The 23,908-nt window shown below is 31.9% G+C and overlaps 1 protein-coding gene and 1 long non-coding RNA gene across 3 annotated transcripts; one reads left to right on the forward strand and one right to left on the reverse strand.

Annotated features, from left to right (window-relative positions):
* Nucleotides 1-7,475: 7,475 nt before the first annotated feature.
* On the forward strand, nt 7,476-9,069 carry LOC148610925 (uncharacterized). The gene is made up of 3 exons (XM_088590847.1): nt 7,476-7,584; nt 7,892-7,928; nt 8,759-9,069. The coding sequence occupies exons 2-3, from the start codon at nt 7,892-7,894 to the stop codon at nt 9,025-9,027; spliced, it is 306 nt and encodes a 101-aa protein (XP_088446973.1). The 5' UTR covers nt 7,476-7,584; the 3' UTR covers nt 9,028-9,069.
* A 4,345-nt stretch (nt 9,070-13,414) lies between these two features.
* On the reverse strand, nt 13,415-20,881 carry LOC148610926 (uncharacterized). 2 transcript variants are annotated; one of them, XR_015924591.1, is made up of 3 exons: nt 20,778-20,881; nt 15,821-15,888; nt 13,415-13,618 (listed from the first exon to the last, which is right to left on the reverse strand). It is a non-coding gene; the product is annotated as an uncharacterized LOC148610926 (long non-coding RNA). The 2 variants fall into 2 exon arrangements; XR_015924592.1 differs by lacking the exon at nt 20,778-20,881 and adding an exon at nt 16,005-16,115.
* Between the last annotated feature and the right edge of the window lie 3,027 nt (nt 20,882-23,908).

Here is a 23,908-nt window from a genome sequence, read left to right on the forward strand (position 1 = left end):
TGGAAATATTTATACCTAGGACATGACAGAATCTACAAACAATAATACGTTTACAGTAAAATATGTGTATTATAAATTCTTACATGTGAAATAAAAAATTAGATTCCTGCTGTAAGACCAGAGATATTTCGTTCTAGCTGTGAAACATGATTAATACTTATAAACACAGTTAGGGGCACTTTTCAATATATTCAGTTACCAGTAGTATTCCTACATGTTTTAACTATTCATTGGGTTATTTTCTTTTCAGCTTTTATCAAAAAATTTTGACAAGTTGGTGAATGTTTTCTCAAATAATATTTCACTCTTTATGGAATAAAGCCTTTCTAAACAGAATGAATAACACATACAGAACATTGTGTTACTCACACTTTTTTTACTTTCTATTTTTCTTGTACTATTAGGAAATTGATTGTTTACACTGTTATAAATAATAATTAAGCTCTTTGGTCTGTTTCTGCCAATTTGAGTAGCATCCCATGTTGACTTTTCTTATTCATTTAAGAAAGAATTTTTTCTATATTGATATATTGTATTCCATCCTCATTGGTATATTTGTTATATATTTCTACAATCTACATATATTCAAATGGTTCTGGAACAGCAATCTGTTAGTTTGAAATTAATAAGATCTTATTTTTTTTGTTTATAAGTACAGAACAAAATGGCAGTTTTTTTTTGTTATGCAGTAATGATCAAGATGACACTTCTTGTGTTATCCTGTAATGGACCATGTGCCCCTTTTTATTCTGTACCAAACAGGGTTTGATGCTAACTTTTCACACTAGGTAGCCCACAGGACTATTTGATAGATTAATTAGTTAGTCCTTAAATAATTTTGCAGTCCTGTCTTTAGGACTGATGAAATTTTTAAGAATAATCTTAAGTAGCCCAAAGACCACCAATTAAAATTTTAAGGTAGTCTTCTCTCACAAGACTACTGGACCACTGTTAGTGTTGAACCCAGACGAACAAGGGGAGAGTTGATTTTTGTTATCCAGTAATGAACAAGGTGACATGTTCTTTTGTTATCCAGTATTTAATAAGATGACACATTCTTGTTATCCAGTATTTAACAAGGTGACACTTTTTGTTATCCAGTAATGGACAAGGTTAACATTTTTTGGGTTTTCCAGTATTTAACTAGGTGACACTTTTTGTTATCCAGTAATGGACAAGGTTAACATTTTTTGGGTTTTCCAGTATTTAACTAGGTGACACTTTTTGTTATCCAGTAATGAACAAGGTGACATGTTCTTTTGTTACCCAGTATTTAATAAGATGACACATTCTTGTTATCCAGTATTTAACAAGGTGACACTTTTTGTTATCCAGTAATGGACAAGGTTAACATTTTTTGGGTTTTCCAGTATTTAACTAGGTGACACTTTTTGTTATCCAGTAATGGACAAGGTTAACATTTTTTGGGTTTTCCAGTATTTAACAAGGTGACACTTTTTGTTATCCAGTAATGGACAAGGTTAACATTTTTTGGGTTTTCCAGTATTTAACTAGGTGACACTTTTTGGTTATCCAGTAATGAACAAGGTGACATGTTCTTTTGTTATCCAGTATTTAATAGGATGACACATTCTTGTTATCCAGTATTTAACAAGGTGACACTTTTTGTTATCCAGTAATGGACAAGGTTAACATTTTTTGGGTTTTCCAGTATTTAACAAGGTGACACTTTTTGTTATCCAGTAATGGACAAGGTTAACATTTTTTGGGTTTTCCAGTATTTAACTAGGTGACACTTTTTGGTTATCCAGTAATTAACAAGGGGATACGTTTTTGTTATCCCATCATGAACAATGTTACAGTTTTTTTTTGTTATCCTTAAATGGACATGATTACATCTAACTGAGTGCCAAATTGATATTATTTTTGACAATGTTTATCCAGCATTGTTATATATTTATTTTTACAATTAATGAATCCACAGATTTTAAAACAATTGTGCAATTTTTTTAACATTGAAATTCAATACGTTCTAATAATTTGTTACTGTAGTATCTATATTCAGAATTACTTATAATTAAAGAATTGAATCAGTTATGATTGTGGTGCTACATTTTTTTACAATATGTCTTGAACACGTGAGTGGTAAGAAGATACATTGTATACACAGTTATGCAGTCAAGTGGACTCATGTTGTTTTACATCATTGTTATATATATATATATTTGTAACTTTTAGTTTTAATATTTTTGTTTTAAAATGTCTGTTCAACCTTCTCAAGCTAGTCTTTTCATCTTTCAGTTGTGTTTTTATTTTGTTTTTGGTCATTAGGCACCCTGAAACAACAATGTTTATGCTATGTTATTTCAATGTTTTTTATCCAATCTTGTTCACCACAATGCTTTCTACAAACAATCTGCTTTTTATGTGGCTCAATAAGTTGCTGCAGTCACTCTAAATTTCCTGGTAAGTCAACGGGAAAGACATACCTTTGTTGATACTGTGGTTATGGTTACCATAGTTGGTGTAATTGATAAAAGGGCAAACATGATTTAATTTGGGTTGCCCTTGATGAAAGAAGATTGCCATCTAAGGGAGTCTAATTTTTAGATTGGCCAAATTTCAAAGATCAGCTCCTCTAAAACCTTGGATGCCAATATTTTGAAAATTAATAGGATTGTTGGCCATAATATGCTCTTCAGATTTACCACTTTTTGTATGACAGGTTGCTCTACATAGACCTGCTCTACTTCATCAAATTATATTCAGGCAGGATTTCAAATTTTTCATGTGAGCGATTGATTAAATAAGGCTGTCAAAAGCCTCTAGTTTGGACATTCATTTTTTCCTGTGTATAAAGATTCATGTTATTCTTAATGTTTTAATTACTAAAATATATCTGTAAGGCTTCTTTGTAAATAGAGAATGTCTCAGATGGCAGGACGATCTTACTGTCATATCAAATTCTCAACTTGTTTTAATTTTCTGTTAAGTTAAATTATGATATGGATATAACTGGTCAATGAGAAAAGTGTCAACAGTACAGGGAGGTTGTTGGTAGGGGAGTGTAATACAGCATTATTAAATATTGAATTTGAAATTTAGCAAAAGAAATCTATACCTAAATGGTTTATACTTCAGGTGTATGCATAAGTATCTAATGACTTTATGTAATTAATTCTTTAAATGCATTTCAAGTATTGATTTTTTTTCTCTTTGTTACATATGTGTTTATGATTATAATTTTGATTTTTCTCTTTGTTGCATATGAGATTATGATTATAAATTTTATATTTCTCTTCATTATTTATGAGTTTATGGTCGTAAATGTAGTTTATATCACACTAGTTTTTGTACTGGTCATTATGTTTCATTGCTGTGATGTTTCTTTAAGTTTATCCTTGTAATATATGACATATTTAATTTTCCTTGTAATCTTACGGTCACAATCATTATTCTGTTTCAAAATTAGTGGGTTATTATTACTCCTGCAAACAAATTGTGGTATATAGGAATCACCCAGTCTGTCTGTTTGTCTGTCTGGCCACATTTCTTGTAAGTACAACTCCTCTTAAAATGCTCAAGCAATTTGATGAAATTTTAAAGGAAAGTTAAGAATTGTATGATGTGCACAAAGGAATATAATTACTACAGGCAGACTCAAATGGGAGTTCATCATCTTAAGCGTTTTACATGTTAATACCTTGCAAATGCAACTGTGCCTTAACTGCTGAAGATATTTTGATAAGTTGGTAGGAAGGTTCGGCATCATTTGTAGATGTGCATGAAAGAATATAACTCCAAAAGGAGGTAATTCATCTGAGGGTTTTTAAGTTACACATCCTCCTAAACTGCACAATGGATTTCGATGAGGGGTGATTGAACTTAAGAGTTCAACATTTAACATTTCTTACCTGTATTTAAATCGAGATATTTTCTTTGTGAGCTTATATCACTTATAGTTTTTGTCAATTTGTTTCTGTATTTGCATGATAAGAATTTCTTAATTATACTTCCTCCCGACAAACAATAGGAGATATAGCAACTTAGGGTTCCTTATAAGGTCATTTTCTCTAACCATTGAAGGGATTTTAATGATATTTTTAGAAAGTTAAGCATGAAAGAAAGATATTATTGTCGGAAGCCTGCAAAGGGAAGTAATCAGACTATACGGTTTTACATGTTGAACTATTGTAAACACAGCTTCTTATTACTGGCGAAATTGTGTTGGCTTCATGCTGATGTGCAGGAGAAAATGATTATTGTCTGTTGTCTAAAGAGGGAGATAATCCATTTAGGTATTTCTCCAGCTAAGAGTCATACAAAATGTGATTCATGGGTGAAAAGCCTGCATATTTTTATTTTTGATATTTTGTATGAATTGAATTAATAAATAGAAATTAACATTTGGTTTTTCATATTACCTATGTTCTTAGGTGATAAAAATTATATAGAATGCACTGCAGATTTTAAGATTAAGGGAGATGACTCTGTAATTAACACTCAAATACACTAGACTCTATTGGATTTTCAATGTTGATTATCGCCTAAGAACAGGCAGATTTGAATGGATAATTACAAATTGCATGATATAGACCCATAAAGCAACTTAATTACAAAAATAAAGATATGTAGCCTTTTTCGGGGTGTGTCACATTTTCAGATTTTGCACGATTCTTACAAAGATAGCTATTTAACAATTTAAAGTAACTGTAATTTATATTCGCTTGAACTGGAAGGTCTTTTGTGAGCTTGGGTTTGTTTCTTTTTTTTTCTTTAACATTATTGTAACAACCAGGAAAGCAATGCATCTCTGGTATTAATTTATATTAAAAAAAAACATTTGGAAGATTTACTGTCTTTATTGGTGCATTGTTAGAACTCAACAAATAACTAAAATTTTCTATTGTTTGAGTGTTTGATTGAAATTTAAAGAAAAGTATGATAACTGAACAGTCTGATGTGGGGAATCATTGTACACAGTAAAACCAGGAACACAATTGATAAAAGAGACGAAGAACAAGTTTTTTTCTAGAAAAGCAGAGGACGCTTACATGGAAAACAGATTACATAACAAAGAACATGAAGTAACTAAGATCATACATACAAAGTAACAAAAGCAAATGAGCAATATTTGGTTCGGAAAATATATAAACAAGTTCCATAACTGCTCTTTATCAGTATTTTTATATGCTATGATTTTTTAAGGACAAAACGGAAAAAAGTTGCAAGAATTTATAACATACACCAGTTGAATTTCATGACGTTAGCGGTATAACGTGGACATAGACTGCATCAGTTAAGCTGCATAGTCCACGGACAAAGCCCATGTAATAGCATGTGTGCATCTGCGTAAAGAAAGGAGTCTCGACAATTTACTTTGCAATGCAACAAGCATGGATTCACTTAGCACAATACCTTAGAGGATTTGGTTGAAATTTGCTAAATTTTGCAAAAATAAATTTAACAATCAAGTGTCAGTACAAACGTCCTTTGGAATTAATGTAGGTGATTAAAGAGTAATCAAGGGAACCAAGGTTATAGTGGTAATCAAAAGAATGTAATCCAGGGACGAAGACTAGACATGGAAATCAGACATACACAACAAAGAACATAAAGTAACTAAAATCATACAAAGTAACAAAAGCAAACGAGCAACTCGGACTCCACTAAAAACTGGGAGCATGGACCAGGTGCACCAGTAGGGTAAGCGTCCTCTGCTTTTCTAGAAACACTCGCCGAGTTGCTCATAAAAAGTCAAGTCCGGTGTAGACAAACGAGGAAAGGAAAACTATGACCCGTTGAATAAATCGGTTTTCATGGTGCTGATGGATACACCATAACGATCCACGAGTTCGAGATGACGACCATAAAACTTCTGTAGTGATGATTTCAATCTTGTAGCAACATAACACTGTTCCAGAAACCTATTTGTTAGAGTTCTAGCGCGATACAAAAAGTCTGCGTAGTTTCGGCAAGCTCTGGCATAAAATATTGTTTTCCTTCCGATTTACTGGATACCAAAACTTTGCAACTTTTGTGCTTACAAACAGAAGTATATTCCTGAGTTTGCCATGGGCACAGCTGTACCCCTTTTAAGACTTTTACCTACATTAAAAATAATTAAAAAATAGAGGTGAAGGATGAAAGTTACTGTCGTAATGATTTCTTTGCACGTAGGCTGAGCCCAACTTATCAACCAATTGATTTTTACCCGTACCCTTCTATTTCACGAATCATTTTGTCACAAAAAATAAACTGAACATGTTTTTGCCATCTTTTAAAACTCGTGGCAAAAATTCAAAAATGTGTGTTTTCTATTTTTCAAACTTGTACATTCTACAAAACGAAGTCAATTGACTCAAATATAGGTATCACCAAACAGCCTAATAACTCAGTTTTCTAAACTGATACAAAACATTTGCGGTTACACTTTCGGTTTTATGTTAAATGCAAAATATGTATCCTCCTCTGAAAACTCACTTAAATTGACGAATATTTGAATGTGAAAACCTCTAGTATATTTATTTCAGTAAAAATGGCCTATTTGGGATTTTCTGTTTATTTCTATCGCAAGTAATACATCTGGGGGTGGGGTATGACTTCTTGTGACTTTCAAAATCTGAATTGATAAACTTATATTCTGAAAGAAAGGAGTTTCCAATTTTCAATATGAAGTCGCATTAATTTGACTTTTACCGGTATTGCACGACGTCTGAAACATTCAATATATAATTGCATTTTCTACATTCTGGAACATCGATAACTAATTGAAATGTAATATTTTTCTAAGACAATAAAATATTACACCAACCCGTAGAAAGAGTAATTAAGGGAATCAAGATTCTACCGGAAATCAAAAAGAATGTAGTTCATGCAGGGACACACACCAAACATGGAAAACGGACACACACACAACAAACAACATAAAATAATTATAATAACACATACAGAGTAACAGAAGTAAATGAGCGACTCCGACTCCTTTAAAAACTGGGAGCATAAACCAGGTGTATCGGTAGAGTAAGCGTCCTCAGCTTTTCTGGAAACGCCCACCGAGTTGCTCATAAAAAATCAAGTCCAGGGTAGACGAGAGAGGAAAGTAAAACTGACTCGTTGAATAAATCAGTTTTCATGGTGCAGACGGATACAGGTAAAGGTATCAATCAATTAGATCATCCGACACTGTAAACTCATAGAGCATTTATATGTATTCAACATATTTGCTCAATTCAGTCGCCTAGTTTTCCGTTTTGGGATATACAGTTATCATTTAGTTTTAATGTACATCTTAACAAAATAGTTAAAAAATACTGTATACAAAACATATTGTTATAACATACTGGTTTCATATTTCTTTAATGTTCTTAGAATTTGAATGTCAATTACTTTGTTTTGTTTTTATTATGCCGATTACCGAGTAGCTTTTAATATTCGATAATGCAAATTAGCTACATTATGACAAGATAGATCAATATATAGACAACAGGTAAGACAATTGATTAATTGTGGCAAGATGTCACAATCATATAGGAATCAATATACATACAATGATTTAAATCTACAATAACAAAGTCTTTCACACTGGTATTGACAACATTGTCATTATTTATATAGTCAGAGGTAAGATATTTGTCCGTTTGTGTTATCAATGACTTTCCTAGGTTGGTTAGAGTTAAATTTTGTTTTCCGAACACTCATTTTTAGACAATTTGTTGATTAAATGACAATATTTTTCTTTCTTTTTCTTCAAATTACAAACTATTCAAACTAATAATTGCTTTTATTTGTCTACATGCTTTACAATGCGGAAAAGTAAAGAGGTTATATTTGATAACAGAATGGTTACTTATAACTACCCTTTAGCTAAGGTAAAATAATGACAATAAATCATCGATGCACATGATACACTGGTGTTCTTTATTTTCAGATGAATGCGTTGTATTTGTTTGTATTCGGACTAGTAGGTAAGAATCACAGCAATATATCGTTTTCTATTTTACCAATATAAGCAATATCTTAACGGTGGCTACGTAAAATGGTACAACATATAAAACAGGGTATAGGTTAAGATCATGTTTGTCGAATCCAATTTACGGAATGCTAAAATATTCTCATCATGTTAGAACCAGATGTTCTTGCGCGCTCTGTATGAATAATGAGTATTTACTCAACAAATCTTTCCAGAGGAGTCAAAGATACTGTTGTTTTTGGAGTTAAAGATTTGAAACTTCTTCATTTATTTAAACAAATGTATGTACCTATTCCGTTCGATAACTGAGAGTTTTGTTGGTACTGATTTCTAAGTGTTCCTTCCAATAGTTAACTAAAGGTGTCGGGAAATGCCAATGCGATAACTACCAAATCTGTAATGTTCAAATAATAATATGGCCTTCAACACTGAACACGTCTCACACATTACGGTAAGATTAAATAATAATGTTACCAACAGTTATAAATCAACAAAAAAGGGAAGACTAAACCAAAAGGAGACGAGACAACAACGAATTGACAATAAGGTAATCAGTTGGTTTTTTTACTGATTTAGTTACTATATCAACACTGGGGGGAAAAAAATAACATACATTGCGATTGATTGGTCAAGAGTAATGGTTAACTTTAATAAATATTTTCATTTGTCGTAAAACTTCGAAAACGGACATTAACAGATGAAGAAGCTAACTCATCATAAATAAAAGATAAGTTTTTTTTTCATAGCAACACATAAATGTGATCGTAATAATGAAATAATGAACTGTCATGCAAAGTTACCAATGAACACATCCTGTCTTTTCAGGAGCAGTTATATCTGGTCAGTTAGATGCGTACATTTGTAAGAAACATGAGAGCAGTGTCAACTGTACGTTAATGGCACAAATTTTCAACGTGGAACTAATTGAACCGGGTGTGTGTGAAACCAAACTAAATGATCTTGATTCTAAATGGAAGGAATGCCTCAGCAAAGAAACAGCTCCAAGTTGTATAGAACCGTGTTATCTTCTTCAGCCGAATAATATGCCATGTGTATTAAACATAACACAAACCGATATTCTGAATTATTCCTAAAATTTATTAATAAAATCTTAGAAAATAAATGTTTGTACGTAACATTATTTGTAGTCGTCTTTTTATCATCGAAAGTAACACTTTTTTCCCAAGTACTGTTGTCTGATATTGTATGTTTGCTCAACATGAATGTCTGCGTATTATCAAAAACCAACAGTTTACCGAAAAGATATTTGTATAGTATTGTATGATCATACCTATTTGTCCATATCCACTTCCGTTGAAACAGTACAGATACAAAGTAAATAATACAATGTTGATATACAAAATTACATGTGTCTGATATTTCTAGCAAAAAAACTAAGACATTAAGTTATGATTTGCAGACCATAATATTAACAAGGAACATATAACAGGTCGTTTGTCAATGAAATATGTCACATAAGTTTACCACAATTGTTAAAGAAATTGTCGCTATAATTTCTTTTAACGAACGCTATAAGAGAAACCGTACTAAAATCGTAGTGATTGCTTAAAGAAACAAACAAACATGATTAAGAGAAATGATACAAAATATCTCCCATTCACCGGATTATCTATCTACGCCAATATTATTATGTTGCCTTTTTATTAAATAGTAAAAAAAGGAGAATGTGTGTGTGTGGTGGGGGAGAGCCAATAAAATAACTTTCCAACTGTTAAATACAATGTGTGTGTATGTTTGGGTGGCCATTGATCGGGGTTTTCTTGATATCAACTTGTCAGATTGTTAATGCAACCCGAGGAAAGCATACACATGAAAAATTTCAACTCATGTTTAAAAAAAGCATGTTTAATTTACATATAGTTTAGTGCGTTTATCAACAAGCGTTAAACATGTGTTTCAATTTTTCCCTGTTTAACATATGAAAACAATAGGTTCTAAGAAGCTAAATAGGTATCCTGTCCATTTAAAATCTAAACATTGCGAATATTGAAAAATAAAATTTTGAAGAAGTTGGGTAAATAATATCTTCGGTCATTGGGATCATTTCTTGAATGGAAGAGTTTTTTATTTTTGTATGGTAACACACAGGCAGTTTCAATTCACAGGAACAGCAAATGTGTGTATTGCACATGGTAGAACCTCTTGGTGGTGGATTTGTATATCTCGATAGTTTTGGTTTTGAGTACTTCTTGTATATAACTAATATACAAGAATTTAGATCTTCCTTTGTACTTGATTCTTATACTGCTCATGAGAGATTACTCCTTACGTATACAGCATATCGAAATTTGCAAAACATATTAAAGGTATTTTTGTATTTCATCATCAAAGGACAAAAAATCTTCAAATACTTCAGTAATTATTTTCACTCAATTGAATCATAAGGATTATTTCATATTATCCATATTATCAATTCTTATCTGGTGTAGTAATAAGGCTATGATGTAATAAAACATCAAATTTTACTCTTTAAACAGACATCAAGGCTACTTCCTATCATTGATGGTATGTCATAAAACTGTGAAAGTGAGGACTTCTTCATAAACGGCAGTTCATTTTCCGTAATTACAAATTTCGTTTGAATTATTTACAATGCTTTTCAAAAAGGAAACCACAAACTGTTGTTTTTTGTCCGTTATGGAAATGATCTAGGGGAGTTAAAATCTGTACTTTTACTGGGAATCATGTTTACTACTCATTAATAAATGTTAAAAATCAACAACTGTTCGTAAGTAATTGTGTATTCCTCAATGATGAATACTTTTCAGTTCAACTCTTAAATTTTGTTTGTATTAATATTTCTCATTAGGCTATTCTGGAAAAATGCTGGAATGTTTGATCGACAACATATTTGTCCAGTGTGGTGGACTCGTTTTTTAACAAACGGTCGGATTCCAATGGGAACAAATTGTGCTCCTCTACTTGCTGATCTATTCCGTAAAGGAAAACTATTGACCAAACTAACGACAAACGTGATGTCTTTTCATTCAAAATTGTCGACTTTCCTTTTATCTGTGGCAACATCCCTTCAACACCTGCGTATGTAATGTTCATATCACAACTCGTACGTTATGCCAGAGCTTGCCGAAACTATGCAGACTTTTTGTATCGCGCTAGAATTCTAACAAATAGGTTTCTGGAGCAGGGTTATGTTGCTACAAGATTAAAGTCATCATTACAAAAGTTTTATGGTCGTCATCATGAACTTGTGGATCGTTACGGTATATCCATCTGCGCCATGAAAACTGATTTGTTCAATGTGTCATAGTTTTCCTTTCCTCTTTCGTCTAGCCCGGACTTGACTTTTTATGAGCAACTCGGCGGGTATTTCTAGAAAAGCAGAGGATGCTAACTTCACCGGTGCACCTGGTCCATGCTCCCAGTTTTTAGTGGAGTCCGAGTTGCTAATTTGCTTTTGTTACTTTGTATGTTTGATTTTAGTTACTTTATGTTTTTTGTTGTGTATGTCTGTTTTCCATGTCTGGTCTTTGTCTCTGGGTTACATTCTTTTGATTACCACTATAACCTTGGTTCCCTTGATTACTCCTTTACTATTATGAGACTGACTATATAGCTGATTTGATCAGAAAGAAAGAACATCTTTTATCTAGATCTTTTAATCTGAGTTTCCGCAATATAGATGACGTATTACCGTTAAACAATCCTAGTCTCGGGGATTGTTTAACGGTAATCGCATCTAACTTGAGATAAAGGATACTACAGACACTGTGAAGTCAGCCTCATATCTTGACCTAAACTTAAAGATCGATGGTAAAGGAAAACTATTGACCAAACTTTACGACAAACGTGATGACTTTTCATTCCGAATTGTCAACTCTCCTTTCATTTGTGGCAACATCCCGTCAGCGCCTGCATATGAAGTTTTCATATCACAACTCAAACGTTATGCCAGAGCTTGCCGTAACTACGCAGACCGTTTGTATCGTACTAGACTTCTTACAATTAGGCCTCTGGAACAGAGTTCTGTTGCTACAAGATTGAAGTCATCACCTAGAAGTTTTATGGACGTCACCATGAACTCGTGGATCGTTACGGTGTATCCATCTGCACCATAATAACTGATTTTACAAGGTGTCATAGTTTTCCTTTCCTCTTTAGTCCACCCCGGACTTAACTTTTTATGAGAATCTTGACGGGTGTTTCTAGAAGAGCAGAGGACGCTTACTCTATAGGTGCACCAGGTCCATTCTCCAAGTTTTTGATGTAGTCCGAATTGCTAATTTACTTTTGTTACTTTGTACGTATTATTTGTTTATTACTTTATGTTCATTGTTGTTTGTATCTGTCATCCATATCTGGTCTTTGTCCCTGGATTATATTCGTTTTATTTCCGCTATAATTTTTGTTTCCCTAATTACTCTTATATATGTTATATTATTAAATGATAAAGAAAAACTTTGCTTATTTCTGATTGGTCTCGACGGCAGAATTTTAAAATTTATTTCAGAGTGAGGAGACCTCTCGTGGGCCCGAATAGACCTTGCTTGCGGTTGTTGGTGTTATCATATCAGAGCTACAGTGTTTATGGCCGATCAGCCAATCAGGTTTTCTGTATCAACAGACGTTCGGAATCATTGTGTCTATTGATAATTTAAACAAATGTGGCACGCGGAAAGTTTGCCACTGTCAGTGAAGAGGCGATTAACAAGAATCTTGTCGAAAAGGACTCCATTAACACATGAAGAAACACTGTATCTGCAGTAAAGTTGCTGAAAACCTATATAACTAGTAAATCAACAGTACTGAATTTGCACTTGTCTAAATTTAACGCCTAGGTTAGGCAAGAGAAACATGAAAAAATTAGTTTAATCGCAATAAGACATTGAATTAACAGATTTATGCAATCTAACTCATAATTTTACATTGTTAATGGTCAAGATTTCAAAGAATCCAAGAGAGTCTTATTTTGTTATTTACAAACTTTAATTTATGGTTTATGGTTTTGACCTTTTTCACTAATATAATATTAAAGTGTAATTTTGTTATCGTTTAATAAAGCAGTTATTGATCTCAGTCTACTCATGACTATACTGTTAATATTGGAAATAAAAATGAATTTGCATTTAACATTTATGAGTACTTCTTATCTCAGCAGGACATTTAACTAAACAAGTAATAGTATGTTAAAAGGGAATGGACATTCCCTGGTAAGGGATGTTGACAGAGTTTATGACGATACGGAACAGGAAATAGTCTTATATCCTTGATCCGTGACAAATGAATTTTTGTTTAATTTGAATTCATTTTTATTCTTAGTACATAAGTGTATTATTTATTGTCATTATTTTTTATTATTGCCGCGCGTAAACGAACCTTCTGTGTGTCTATTGACATTCTTTTGAACACTCTAGAACCGACACTTGTAATTTGATTATCATAAAACCTGTGATACACCATGGTTGTCAATTCCTTACAATTATAGGCATTTATAAAAACTGCTCAGAGATGTGAAATTTTAATTTGTGTTTAATTGACAGGTACTTGATACAAATATGCAATTAGTATTAAGTGCACAATCTGACGGAGATAATTTGACACAAGTTTCCCAGCCTGTATTTCTAGCATTCACTTGGTCTGTACAATCTTCTGCTGTTGGACATTTGTCTTTGAGCTCTTCTGGTAAGCTGGCTAATGTAGAAACAACTAGAAAAAATATAGACACACTGAGTTGTAAAATGAACATTAGTTTTTTGCTGTTTTTACTTAACTGTTTGTGACGATATCAATTTCAAAGACTTTGATTATGGTTTCTCGGGGAGTCAAGAATATTCCCAGACTAAAGTGTTTTAGGGTTTTGTGGTACTCCGGCAATTTCTTAGTGAAAAATTAAAAAGACTAATTTATTTTCCATAATACATGTTAGTTGAGGAACCTAAGGTTGTTAAGAAGCATGTGAAAGTTTATTAAGGTATGATACCAAAGCAGATACTAGCTCAGCATGAAGTGTCATCTGTGCCAGGGTCAGGAAGTTTTAAAAAAAATCAAACGACTATACATTTTTAAGAAAAGACAGATTTAATTAGAACAGGAAGTACAAAAGTGCAACTTCCAAGCGAGTGTATTATGGAGTAGGCATTGCCGGTATGCGCTTACCAGTATGTGTATATGATTTTCAGCTTTGCCCTTTAGCGACATGGTGTGCGTCTGTGCTTAAAGTTCAAACAATCACATTCACACAGCATACGTCACTTCCGACAGAAAAAATAAGCCATTCAAATTTGACCGTAGAAATTTACATAAGTAGAACATCGCTCCATCCATACTAAAGGGTTTAACTATCAAATAAAGACCCATAAAATACGAGACTAAGAGTAATCAAGAGAATAATCAAGAGAACCAAGATTCTAGCAGAAATCAAAAGAATATCATCCAGGGAAAAAGACCAGTCACGAAAAAAAAACAACAAAGAACAGAACATGAAATCGCCAAAATAATACATACAAAGTAACAAAAGTAAATGAGCAATTCGGATTCCACTAAAAACTGAACAAAGTCAGCAGAGATCGTTGAAAATTCATGTTTCTTCGAAATAAAAATTGTTCGATATATTAATTATTATGACAAGATATGTTAATATTAGAAATTATTATTAGTTTACATATTTGGAAACGCTAAAACATTGATTAAAGATGGATGCATTCATTTCCTAATTTATTAATGTTCAATTTGGTAGTTGTCGTATTGAAATTTGCGATGTAGTTTTGATTCCCTTTCGTACTAATCAGAAATATTTGACAGACAAAAGAAACAAGACAGCGTAACAGTGTAATTCCTAACTAGGATTTGAGTGAAATCACTCGTGTTTCAGGCATATAGCCAGTTCTTGGTCATTGGTATAGAAACACAACAACAATAAATATTGGAAAGGCAAAGAACATGTTTCTGAACAATACACATGCAATTCATATATTACATAGCCTTTGAATCCATAAGAGAAAGTAATTCATAGTTATTGATAGACTCAAGTCTTTTGCTCCAGGAAGTCATTAAATGAGATGTGCATGGATCGAGTGAGGAAGCAATATGAAAATGTCCCCTTCCAATGACGACATAATAATTATTTGAATTAACATGGGGTTTAAAACAAAAATTAACTGATCAATATGTGTGTTGTCTTTTATATACACATGTCATGAATCGTAACACACATGAATTTTCACATGAAGATCATTGAATATTTATCTATCAATGTCCTGTGATAAAATAAGTAATTTCTATAATATCTTGCTATTAACTGACTGCGTCTATATGGTCTGTATGGTCGTCATAAATGCTAATAATAACAAAATTTTCCAAAATTTAAACCTCACAAAACAGTAAAAAGACGGCTGAATTTTACATTGAAAGGCATTTTTTTTCAAATTCAAAAACATAAAGACTTATACGGGACTCCATGAATAAAGTAAAAGGAATGTGTTTTTTTTTTATCTTAGTACGTCAATTTGACCATTTAGTACCGAATGTAATAAAATGTATTTATATATTATAACATCCGAAACTATATTTTGTCATTTTTGATATTGAAAGAGTTTTTAAAAATTTCAAACAGATTCATGACTTTAATAATGACGTCTGTGTTAAGATGGAATTTGGACTCCTTTGATATTCTAGTAAAAAAATGACGACTGTGTGTGTTTTGGAACTACAACTGAACAAGTCGACGAGGACGGACGCCATACGATATTTAAATCAAATAAAATAAAAAAAGTATTTTATGCATCATTCGAAAAAATCTATCAAACCTAGCTGCAGTAGCCTAGTACACCTATGTTTATAGTTTCATTCCATTTTTTCAATATTTGCAGAAAAATTAGTGACTGGGACTAAAAAATATGTTTTACTTACCAAGACACAAGAAAAAGATCAGTCTGAAATTCATATCTAGATCTTTAGTAATGTCTCTGAAGCTTTTCCTGTGAAAACAAAATTAAACCTCAATTAAAGCAATTGTCGTGTACCTTATCTAGAAGACAACAATTAAAAATTAAAAAAGAAATTATGAAGTAGTTTAGTATTTGTATCATCTTACCTTTCAATCCAAACTATCTTGATTTAAATGATCGCAATCTCCAAGCTAAATCATTATTATTTGAAGAGTAACACGTGGTACTGAAACACATTGATCCGAATCATTTGATATCGCTTTTGTTTTACTTCAGTAAACACTTTAAGGCAACATATATTGTCTATTTATACATGATTTCTGAATAAATCAACAAAATAAATGTAATAATTGAAAGGAAAGACATACAAGTCTAAAAGTAGTGCAACAATAAAGAAATCCGTGTGGCAGTGTTATTTTAATGCGAATTTAAGGAAATGTTTTTTTATAGTTTGAGAATATCTTGTAATGCACTAGTATATCGAAAGTGAATCTGATACCATCATTTGATTATTTATCATTATGATTTGTAGCGGGTGTTTCTAGAAAAACAGAGGACGCTTACCCTACCGGTGCACCTGGTTCATGCTCCCAGTTTTTAGTGGAGTCCGAGTTGCTCAGTTGCTTTTGTTACTTTGTATGCATGATTTTAGTTACTTAATAATCTTTGTTGTGTATGTCTGTTTTCCATGTCTGATCTTTGTCCCTGGATTACATTCTTTTGATTACCGCTATAACCTTGGTTCCCTTGAGTACCCTTTCATATAGTCGGTTTTCATTCAGTATAATTTTTGGTTTAATAACATCTTTGATTATGTTTTCTGGAAAAGGAAAAGTGCTCTTGACCATTGTTTTCCAATCCAATTACTGTTAATATACATCGTAACAGCTTCGATTTTTCTGAATAAATATCGTTTAAACTAATACCATCATATCAAAAACGTTCTAATTTCAATCTATGTAATTATTGTAGCAATCGAAACCATTATAAACATTGTCTTGGAAATGGAATGTAATGGAAAGGTAATTATATTTTGGGATTATTATCATTTAAAAAGTATTTTATAAAACAGTTCTTTACATTATGTACCAATTTTCATGTTCTTCACCATTTTAATTTTGTCATTATAATTACTCTTTCAGAAAGTTAATTTGTGTTCACCAGCGTATGGATTTTTCACATTACAACTCATACATTATGCCATGGCGTGTTGTAACTACGCAGACTTTTTTGTATCGCGCTAGACTTCTTACAATTAGGCTTCTGGAAAAATTTATATTGATAAAATATAGAAGTCATCACTACCGAAGTTTCATGCTCCAAGGTTTTAGTGGAGTCCGATTTGCTCATTTAATTTGGTTAGTTTGTATGTATTATTTTGGTTATGTTATGTTTTTTGTCACGAGCGGGTCCAGGATTTTATGAAAGGGAGGAGGCATAATTACGAGATTCTGTCTAAAAGGAAATCAGATTATGACATATTTAATTAATGAAAACGAGAAATTACCATATTCAATAGAATATTTAGCAGATTACGAGATTACGATATTTTTTTTGGGGGAGGGGGCGTACACCCATTTCGCTTTTACCTGGACCTGCACCTGTTTGTTGTCTGTGCCTGATTTTCATGTCTGGTCTTTGTCCCTGGATTACATTCTCTTGATTCCGCTAGAATTCCCTTGATTACTCTTTGATCAGGCCTTAACTAAAATTGTGTTTGTTGGCTCCTTTCCTTCTTACACAGAAAAATGACCATACCTACAAAAATATTTTGTTTTGGAAATTTTAAACTTTAAAAATATTTTAAATACCGATATTGATTGTTTTCATAGTAATATAAAATTATTTCCCTACCAACTGACCAAAAGTGAACATTATGAGTCAAGAAAGGGAAAACAAACTTTATTTTAATTTAGGCCTCTTACAAAATGTTAATATGCCGGGTATTATTTTAAATCAACATAGAAGCAAATTGGTTATTATAATTCGTCACAGGTACAACAACCACAAGTCAATTGAGTAACAAGGTTAACTGTCAAAGCTCCCAAAACAATAAATGAGGACAAAACTCTTTACAAAGGAAATCTTAGGACATGCGAATACCGGAAGAAGTTTGTTTTCCCTTTCTTTTACGATTTATTCGATTAAAAATATTTGTTTACAAAAAAATGATCGAACAGTAGCGGTTCCAAGGGATTCCAGGTGGTCGAAAAAAAATCAATTTCGTGTGAAAGTGGATGGTAAAAAGGCTAATAATAACCTGCACCCACTTTTCCTTATCTCTGGGTCCGCCTCTGAATTCGAAGAATGAAAGTTCAACTACATGTAATTATGAACAGAGATCAGTTACAAACTTCAAGAGAATGTAGCCAGTCATTCATTATAGAAATAAAATATTTCTACTGCTGATATTTTGAATGAAATGTATGCAAGTGTTAAGGATGTTAACACGAAAAAGGTAATTTATAATGGAATTTCAATGATAACTTTGAATATGCGCTCCCTTTTAAAAATGCATCTGAGGAGGTAACGTAAGAGGTCATTCCTGTTAATTTTCCACAAACAAGTAATTCGTAGTAAAGGTTGAAAAATTGCCGATCAGAATATACTGATATATCAGAATCAATGAGAATCAACCGACCATTTTTTTTCTATGAAAATCAATCAATTTCGGATTTTCAGTGGTATACAGTGGCAAAATTGAGTGGAGACCAAGACAACGTGAAAATGAAACTATAAGTGATGAACCTGGCATTGTTCTGAAACACAATTTCGATGTAGTTATTTAGTGGTGGGGAAGGAAGAATATGAACATTTTTGGGTGCACGACTGATTTTTTGCCTTTTCTATATTTGTGGCTTTATTTTGTTTCCACTTTTGGTATTTTTTATTTTAATTAAGTTCAATACTAATGTCACGATGGCCAAAATTCAATGCGTTTCACATCACCTTATTGAAGATTTCATTTTTTTATTATGCGTGTGTGTGTATGTGTGTTTGATTTCTTTTGTTTCGTATTTATTGTTTTAACAGAACTGCATCATTTAATAACTCGGGCTTTTTTTATATTCCTATCAAAGTCTCCCCGTTTACAAAAAATGTCTTCTTTTCAATCAAAATATGTAAGAATATTTTGAAAAAAGTTTTTTTTGTTGTGAGCAGTCACTGTAAAAAAGTACTCCAACATTTCATGTTAAAAACATTAAACCTGTAGATTTCAATCCATAATATCGTTTGAGACGTTCTAAAGTTAACACCACTATTAATTTTAGAACATTAAAACATAATTACTGCCGTTATTTCTATGCAAATAAGAGCCACAGTCATTTGTTTTCGTTCATTTTAAAGACGTACTCCCAAACTCAAGTCCTGGTGTCACTTACAAAAGTTTCAATTAAATATTATATCAAAAATAACTTATACTAAGTTCCTTGTTATCGCTATAAATGTATCAAAGACACGATTGGTATTAAATATTTTCACATAGTAAACTTACACGTTCTTCTGCAATGCCTGTTCTACGCAACAATTTTAGGCAGCGTGCGTATAAGAAATTAAAAGCTGAGTTTGAATATGAAAACAAAATAATTTGACTGTTGATTCACTTGACAGTTCCGTCCTCATAATTTCTCTCTATTCTTCAATTTCAACTCTGATTGGTAATTCCTTACCAAAACCAAGTCAAAATTCCACTAAAAAACATTGTTCAAAGTATGATCTGGAGTGAAAAAGTATTCAACAAAAAACAATGTTATGTATATATAGCGTACTCTATATAAGGGTAATAACAAAATTACCGAACACTAATCCGACTCATAATCAAGTCAAGTCCGAAATAAATCTGATAAAATAGATATTATATCACTATAGTAGCTGCTACCCAAATGATCCTGACTTGGTACGGACATTTCAAACAAAATGGTGGTTAAATCTAGGTTTTACGACGAGGCTAAGTTCTCTGTTTCATTGTGGCGTGAATATACCGGTGGTGATTAAATAGCATTTACATGCTGTAGTGTCATAATCAGTAAATCAGTGGTCATAACAGAACAATGAATAATTTACAAAAGGCTATCATTACTCATTGTTTTAGAAGAAACTAGTACTTTTCAACCAAGGAAAGATATCTGAAAAAGAATTTGGTAAGAGATCTTTTGGACGCATTCCCCCCTAATCCCTGATTCAGTAGTCTGTTTCGCAGATATTTATGGCGTTCAAAAAAATCGGAGTAGTTAGTAATTGCTCTAGAGTAGTGAGTTAATTTTGAAAGATAAACACCATATACTGAAGATGAATTATACATTTAATTATAGATTCAGATTTTATTATATATATTCTGCCGCAGTGCATATAGCATAACCAACATCGTCTCATAGAACATCTTTATTCAACAATGATAGCGGTAAAAAGCTACAAAAGAAAAAGGAACACATTCTAAGTTCACTATTCTAACTAAAATGAAAAGAAAAATACAATAAACACAAAAACGAGAAAAACATAAGATTAAACATCAGATCTATCAAGTAGATATCCCTCAAATATAGCATAGAGACACGTGTTTCGACAAATAATAACGTAGAAAAAATTACCAAGGTGACACTTTTGGCTTTCGGTACATTTTTTAAACGAAAAAAGCGAGGAGAGGTGTAAAACCAAAAATTTCAAAAACAAATCTCGGTTAAGGGGTAATTAAGGTTGCGAAAATCATATAATTAGGTTTGGGTAAGTGAAATATGGAATAATAACGCAAAAAATATAATTCATAATCAAAAACCATAAATAGTACCACAAGGCGCTCCATACATTTTACATAAACACATCTCTTAAATTGACCTTCTGGGGCATATCCTATATAAAAAATAGACTTATAACAATGCTTAATACATAAATATTGTAACTAATAATAAAATTTAACTTACATCGTGAGCTATCATAGATTTAAACGAATTGTTGATTGTTTATTTCCATGTAGTTTGTTAACATGAGGAAACTTATCATCGGGGAATGAAACATCTATAATAGAAATCTAACAGGCCTCAAATAATTATCGCTAAAAATAGAAAGTGTTTAGAATTGAAAAATAAATTGTTACCCGGTAACAGAACAATATACGCTCAGACACATACATAAATGTGTTACACGAGGTGAATCAGTTTTATGTAAAGAAAACGACACAGAAATGATCAATAATAAATACAGAGATAAATACAGATACTTTTAGAGAGCGAAAGGCGATAAATCTATCATAGCATAGCAGATATAATTTTAATGAACACAGAAAGTCTTTTTAACACATTCAAATTGCAAAAAGAGAGTAAAGCACCAACTTTGTTGCAACAAACACTTTTGTCTTGGATTTTTAACAGCAATAGTTTCACAAATACATGGCATTCGTCACCAATATTCTCGTTGAAAAAAGATCAGGTTTTGGAATGTTATTCCACCTTCCTTTTTCAATCGGTTAGTGGAGATCCTGTAATATTTCGGTATTTTGACTATATAGTTTTCAATACCAAAGAATGTCTTGAAAAGCGAGTAGAATTCTCCTCTGGATGAATCAGAAATAAAGCTATACCAAGACTGAATAAACTGATCTTGCAAAACTTATGAGTGTGTAAACATTAAATAAGGCTTAATAAAGCTGATCAGTGATATGTATAATTGAAAAGAATTTATGCAGAAACTTCCTCATTGTTTTTTTTTTTTAATATAAAACGAGCCAATAGGCATGTTCTGCTCAAATGATCACCTTCTCCGAGATATATACAAATAAATTTTAGTAATCTGTGATTTTCCTCATGTAACATTTGGTTTGAAAAGATATAAACCAGTTACAAAACCGCTCAAAATTATCATCATTTTTTTTTTCGAATATTACCAGTGAATGTCTCTTTCAAAACAGAATCAGTTTTTATGTTCTACATCGAAAAACTTCAAATGAACTTATGGTATCTATGTAAAAACAACATCTACAAAGTATTCAAAAGTTAATGTATACGAAAGAATTCTCCAAAAACGCAAAACTTTGAAATATATGAATAGCTGTTTCATTATCCGATGCACACAATCCAAATTCACTCCAAATAATGTAAGATTCTAGTAGATTGAATTATAGCAGTGAATTTAAATTTTCCCTTTTTGTTCTAATTCTGAGATGTTTACGGTTTATTATCACTCTCCGTCTCGTATTTTTGTGTTGTTTTACCATTACAGTATGCTGTTAGTTTCTTTGTAATCCAATGTCAAGACAAAATTATTCAAAAGAAAGCATGCAATTAATTCTCATTTTGTACTAGTGCAAGTTTATATCATGTCAAGTTTATTTTCATCGAAAAAAGGAACACTTTTTTAACAAAGGATTATTGTATAAATATTTTGGAATAAGTAGTTACATGTCGTAGCATACAATACATAAGGCACAATTTGTAATGATGTGCATGCTGTTAGTTAGATATTTTTTTCCATTTTTATATATGAGAAACGTTTTAGAAGAAATTGTTTGACCTTTTCATAGTATTTCTATCAAAAAGAGTTACAATTCTTCTGTTCTTCCGCCCTTGATTCATTTAGACAACGACTTTGCCAATCATTGCAGAGAAATGTTTAACTTAGGTAAAATGTCCCTATCCCATTGGAATCAACATATATATATACATATACTATTATAAATCAGTGTCAAACATTTTCTCTTGTTGGTATTGATAACTTTATTATCGAGAGGTAAGATATTATTGTACCCGCTGTGTTATCAATGACCCTCCAAGGTCACTTCTATCTGTGTGTTGGTTTCTTTTTCTTTTTCGAAAATTTCCCGAAAAAAAAATATCCAGGCGAACTGACCAAAACAATTTGGATATTGGCATGCATTCATCCTTGTTTTTGGTTTTTGTTCACGAACGGACTAGTTTTCTATCGATATATACTTAAAGAATTATTAGGTTATTTTTTCATTAATTTTCAGATACATGCCTTGTATTTGTGGATAGTTTGAATTTTAGGTAAGAGACTTTCAGAATTTTAGAAATTTTAGCAGTGCATTTCTTTTAGAAAAAACAAAAAACTTCTGGATTTTTCAAACTATATTCTTTAAGTTTTAGTGTAAAACATTGTACCTATGAAAGGTATTTCATTTTAGCCGACTTGATGGTCTTATCTTAGACCAAATTTACAAAATATAGGAAATTGCATGTTTTAAAGAAATCTGACTGTTGTATATGTTACAATAAAACACTTTTTTTTTTATAAATACACTTAAATTTGACAAACGAATTTTTGTTACTAATCATGCTGTTTGGGTTTTTTCTTCTTTTTTGGTTTTTTGTTTTTTTTTGTTTTGTTTTCTTTTTTGTGTTTTTTGTTTTGGTACTATAATCAATTAGCGTATACTACTCTACATGTGGAATATTTAAACTTTGACAAACCAGAATGTGACGTTTTCAATGTAAAGAAAGGTTTCTTACAGCCAAACCACAATATTTTATTTGTTTGAAGAGAGGCAAAATAAAATGGCAAAGTTTGCAATGTTAAGGACATTACCTAACCAAACTTCATAGCTTTCATGGGAAAGACAAAACGAAATGGTGTCGTCTATAATTCTTAGAAAACGAAGGGTATATAGTACCCGAAAGTTGTATTAACCTATATAATTTCGTATACTTTTCTGTATTGACCGACATTAGATTAAGATAACTGGTGGGAAAGCCTGACCATGATCTTTCATATTTATTGCTACCTAGGTTGTTGTCTTATTAACATTTCTAACTTATGTTTTGCTTCGCAATTGCTAAAATCATAACTCATACATTATGCCAGAGGATGCCGTAACTACGCATACACCAGACTTCGACTTCTTACAATTAGGCTTCTGGAACAGGGTTATGTTGCTACAAGATTGAAGTCATCATTACATCATGAACTCGTAGATCGTTACGGTGTATCCATCTGCACCATGAAAACTGATTTGTTCAACGTTTCATAGTTTTTCTTTCCTCTTTCGTCTACTCCAGACTTGACTTTTTTTACGAGCAACTCGGTGGGTGTTTCTAGTAAG

Source organism: Perna viridis, chromosome 7, assembly GCF_037379345.1.
Source record: "Perna viridis isolate PV_CMFRI_1.1 ecotype Kerala chromosome 7, ASM3737934v1, whole genome shotgun sequence".
NCBI classification, from domain to species: Eukaryota; Metazoa; Mollusca; class Bivalvia; order Mytilida; family Mytilidae; genus Perna; species Perna viridis.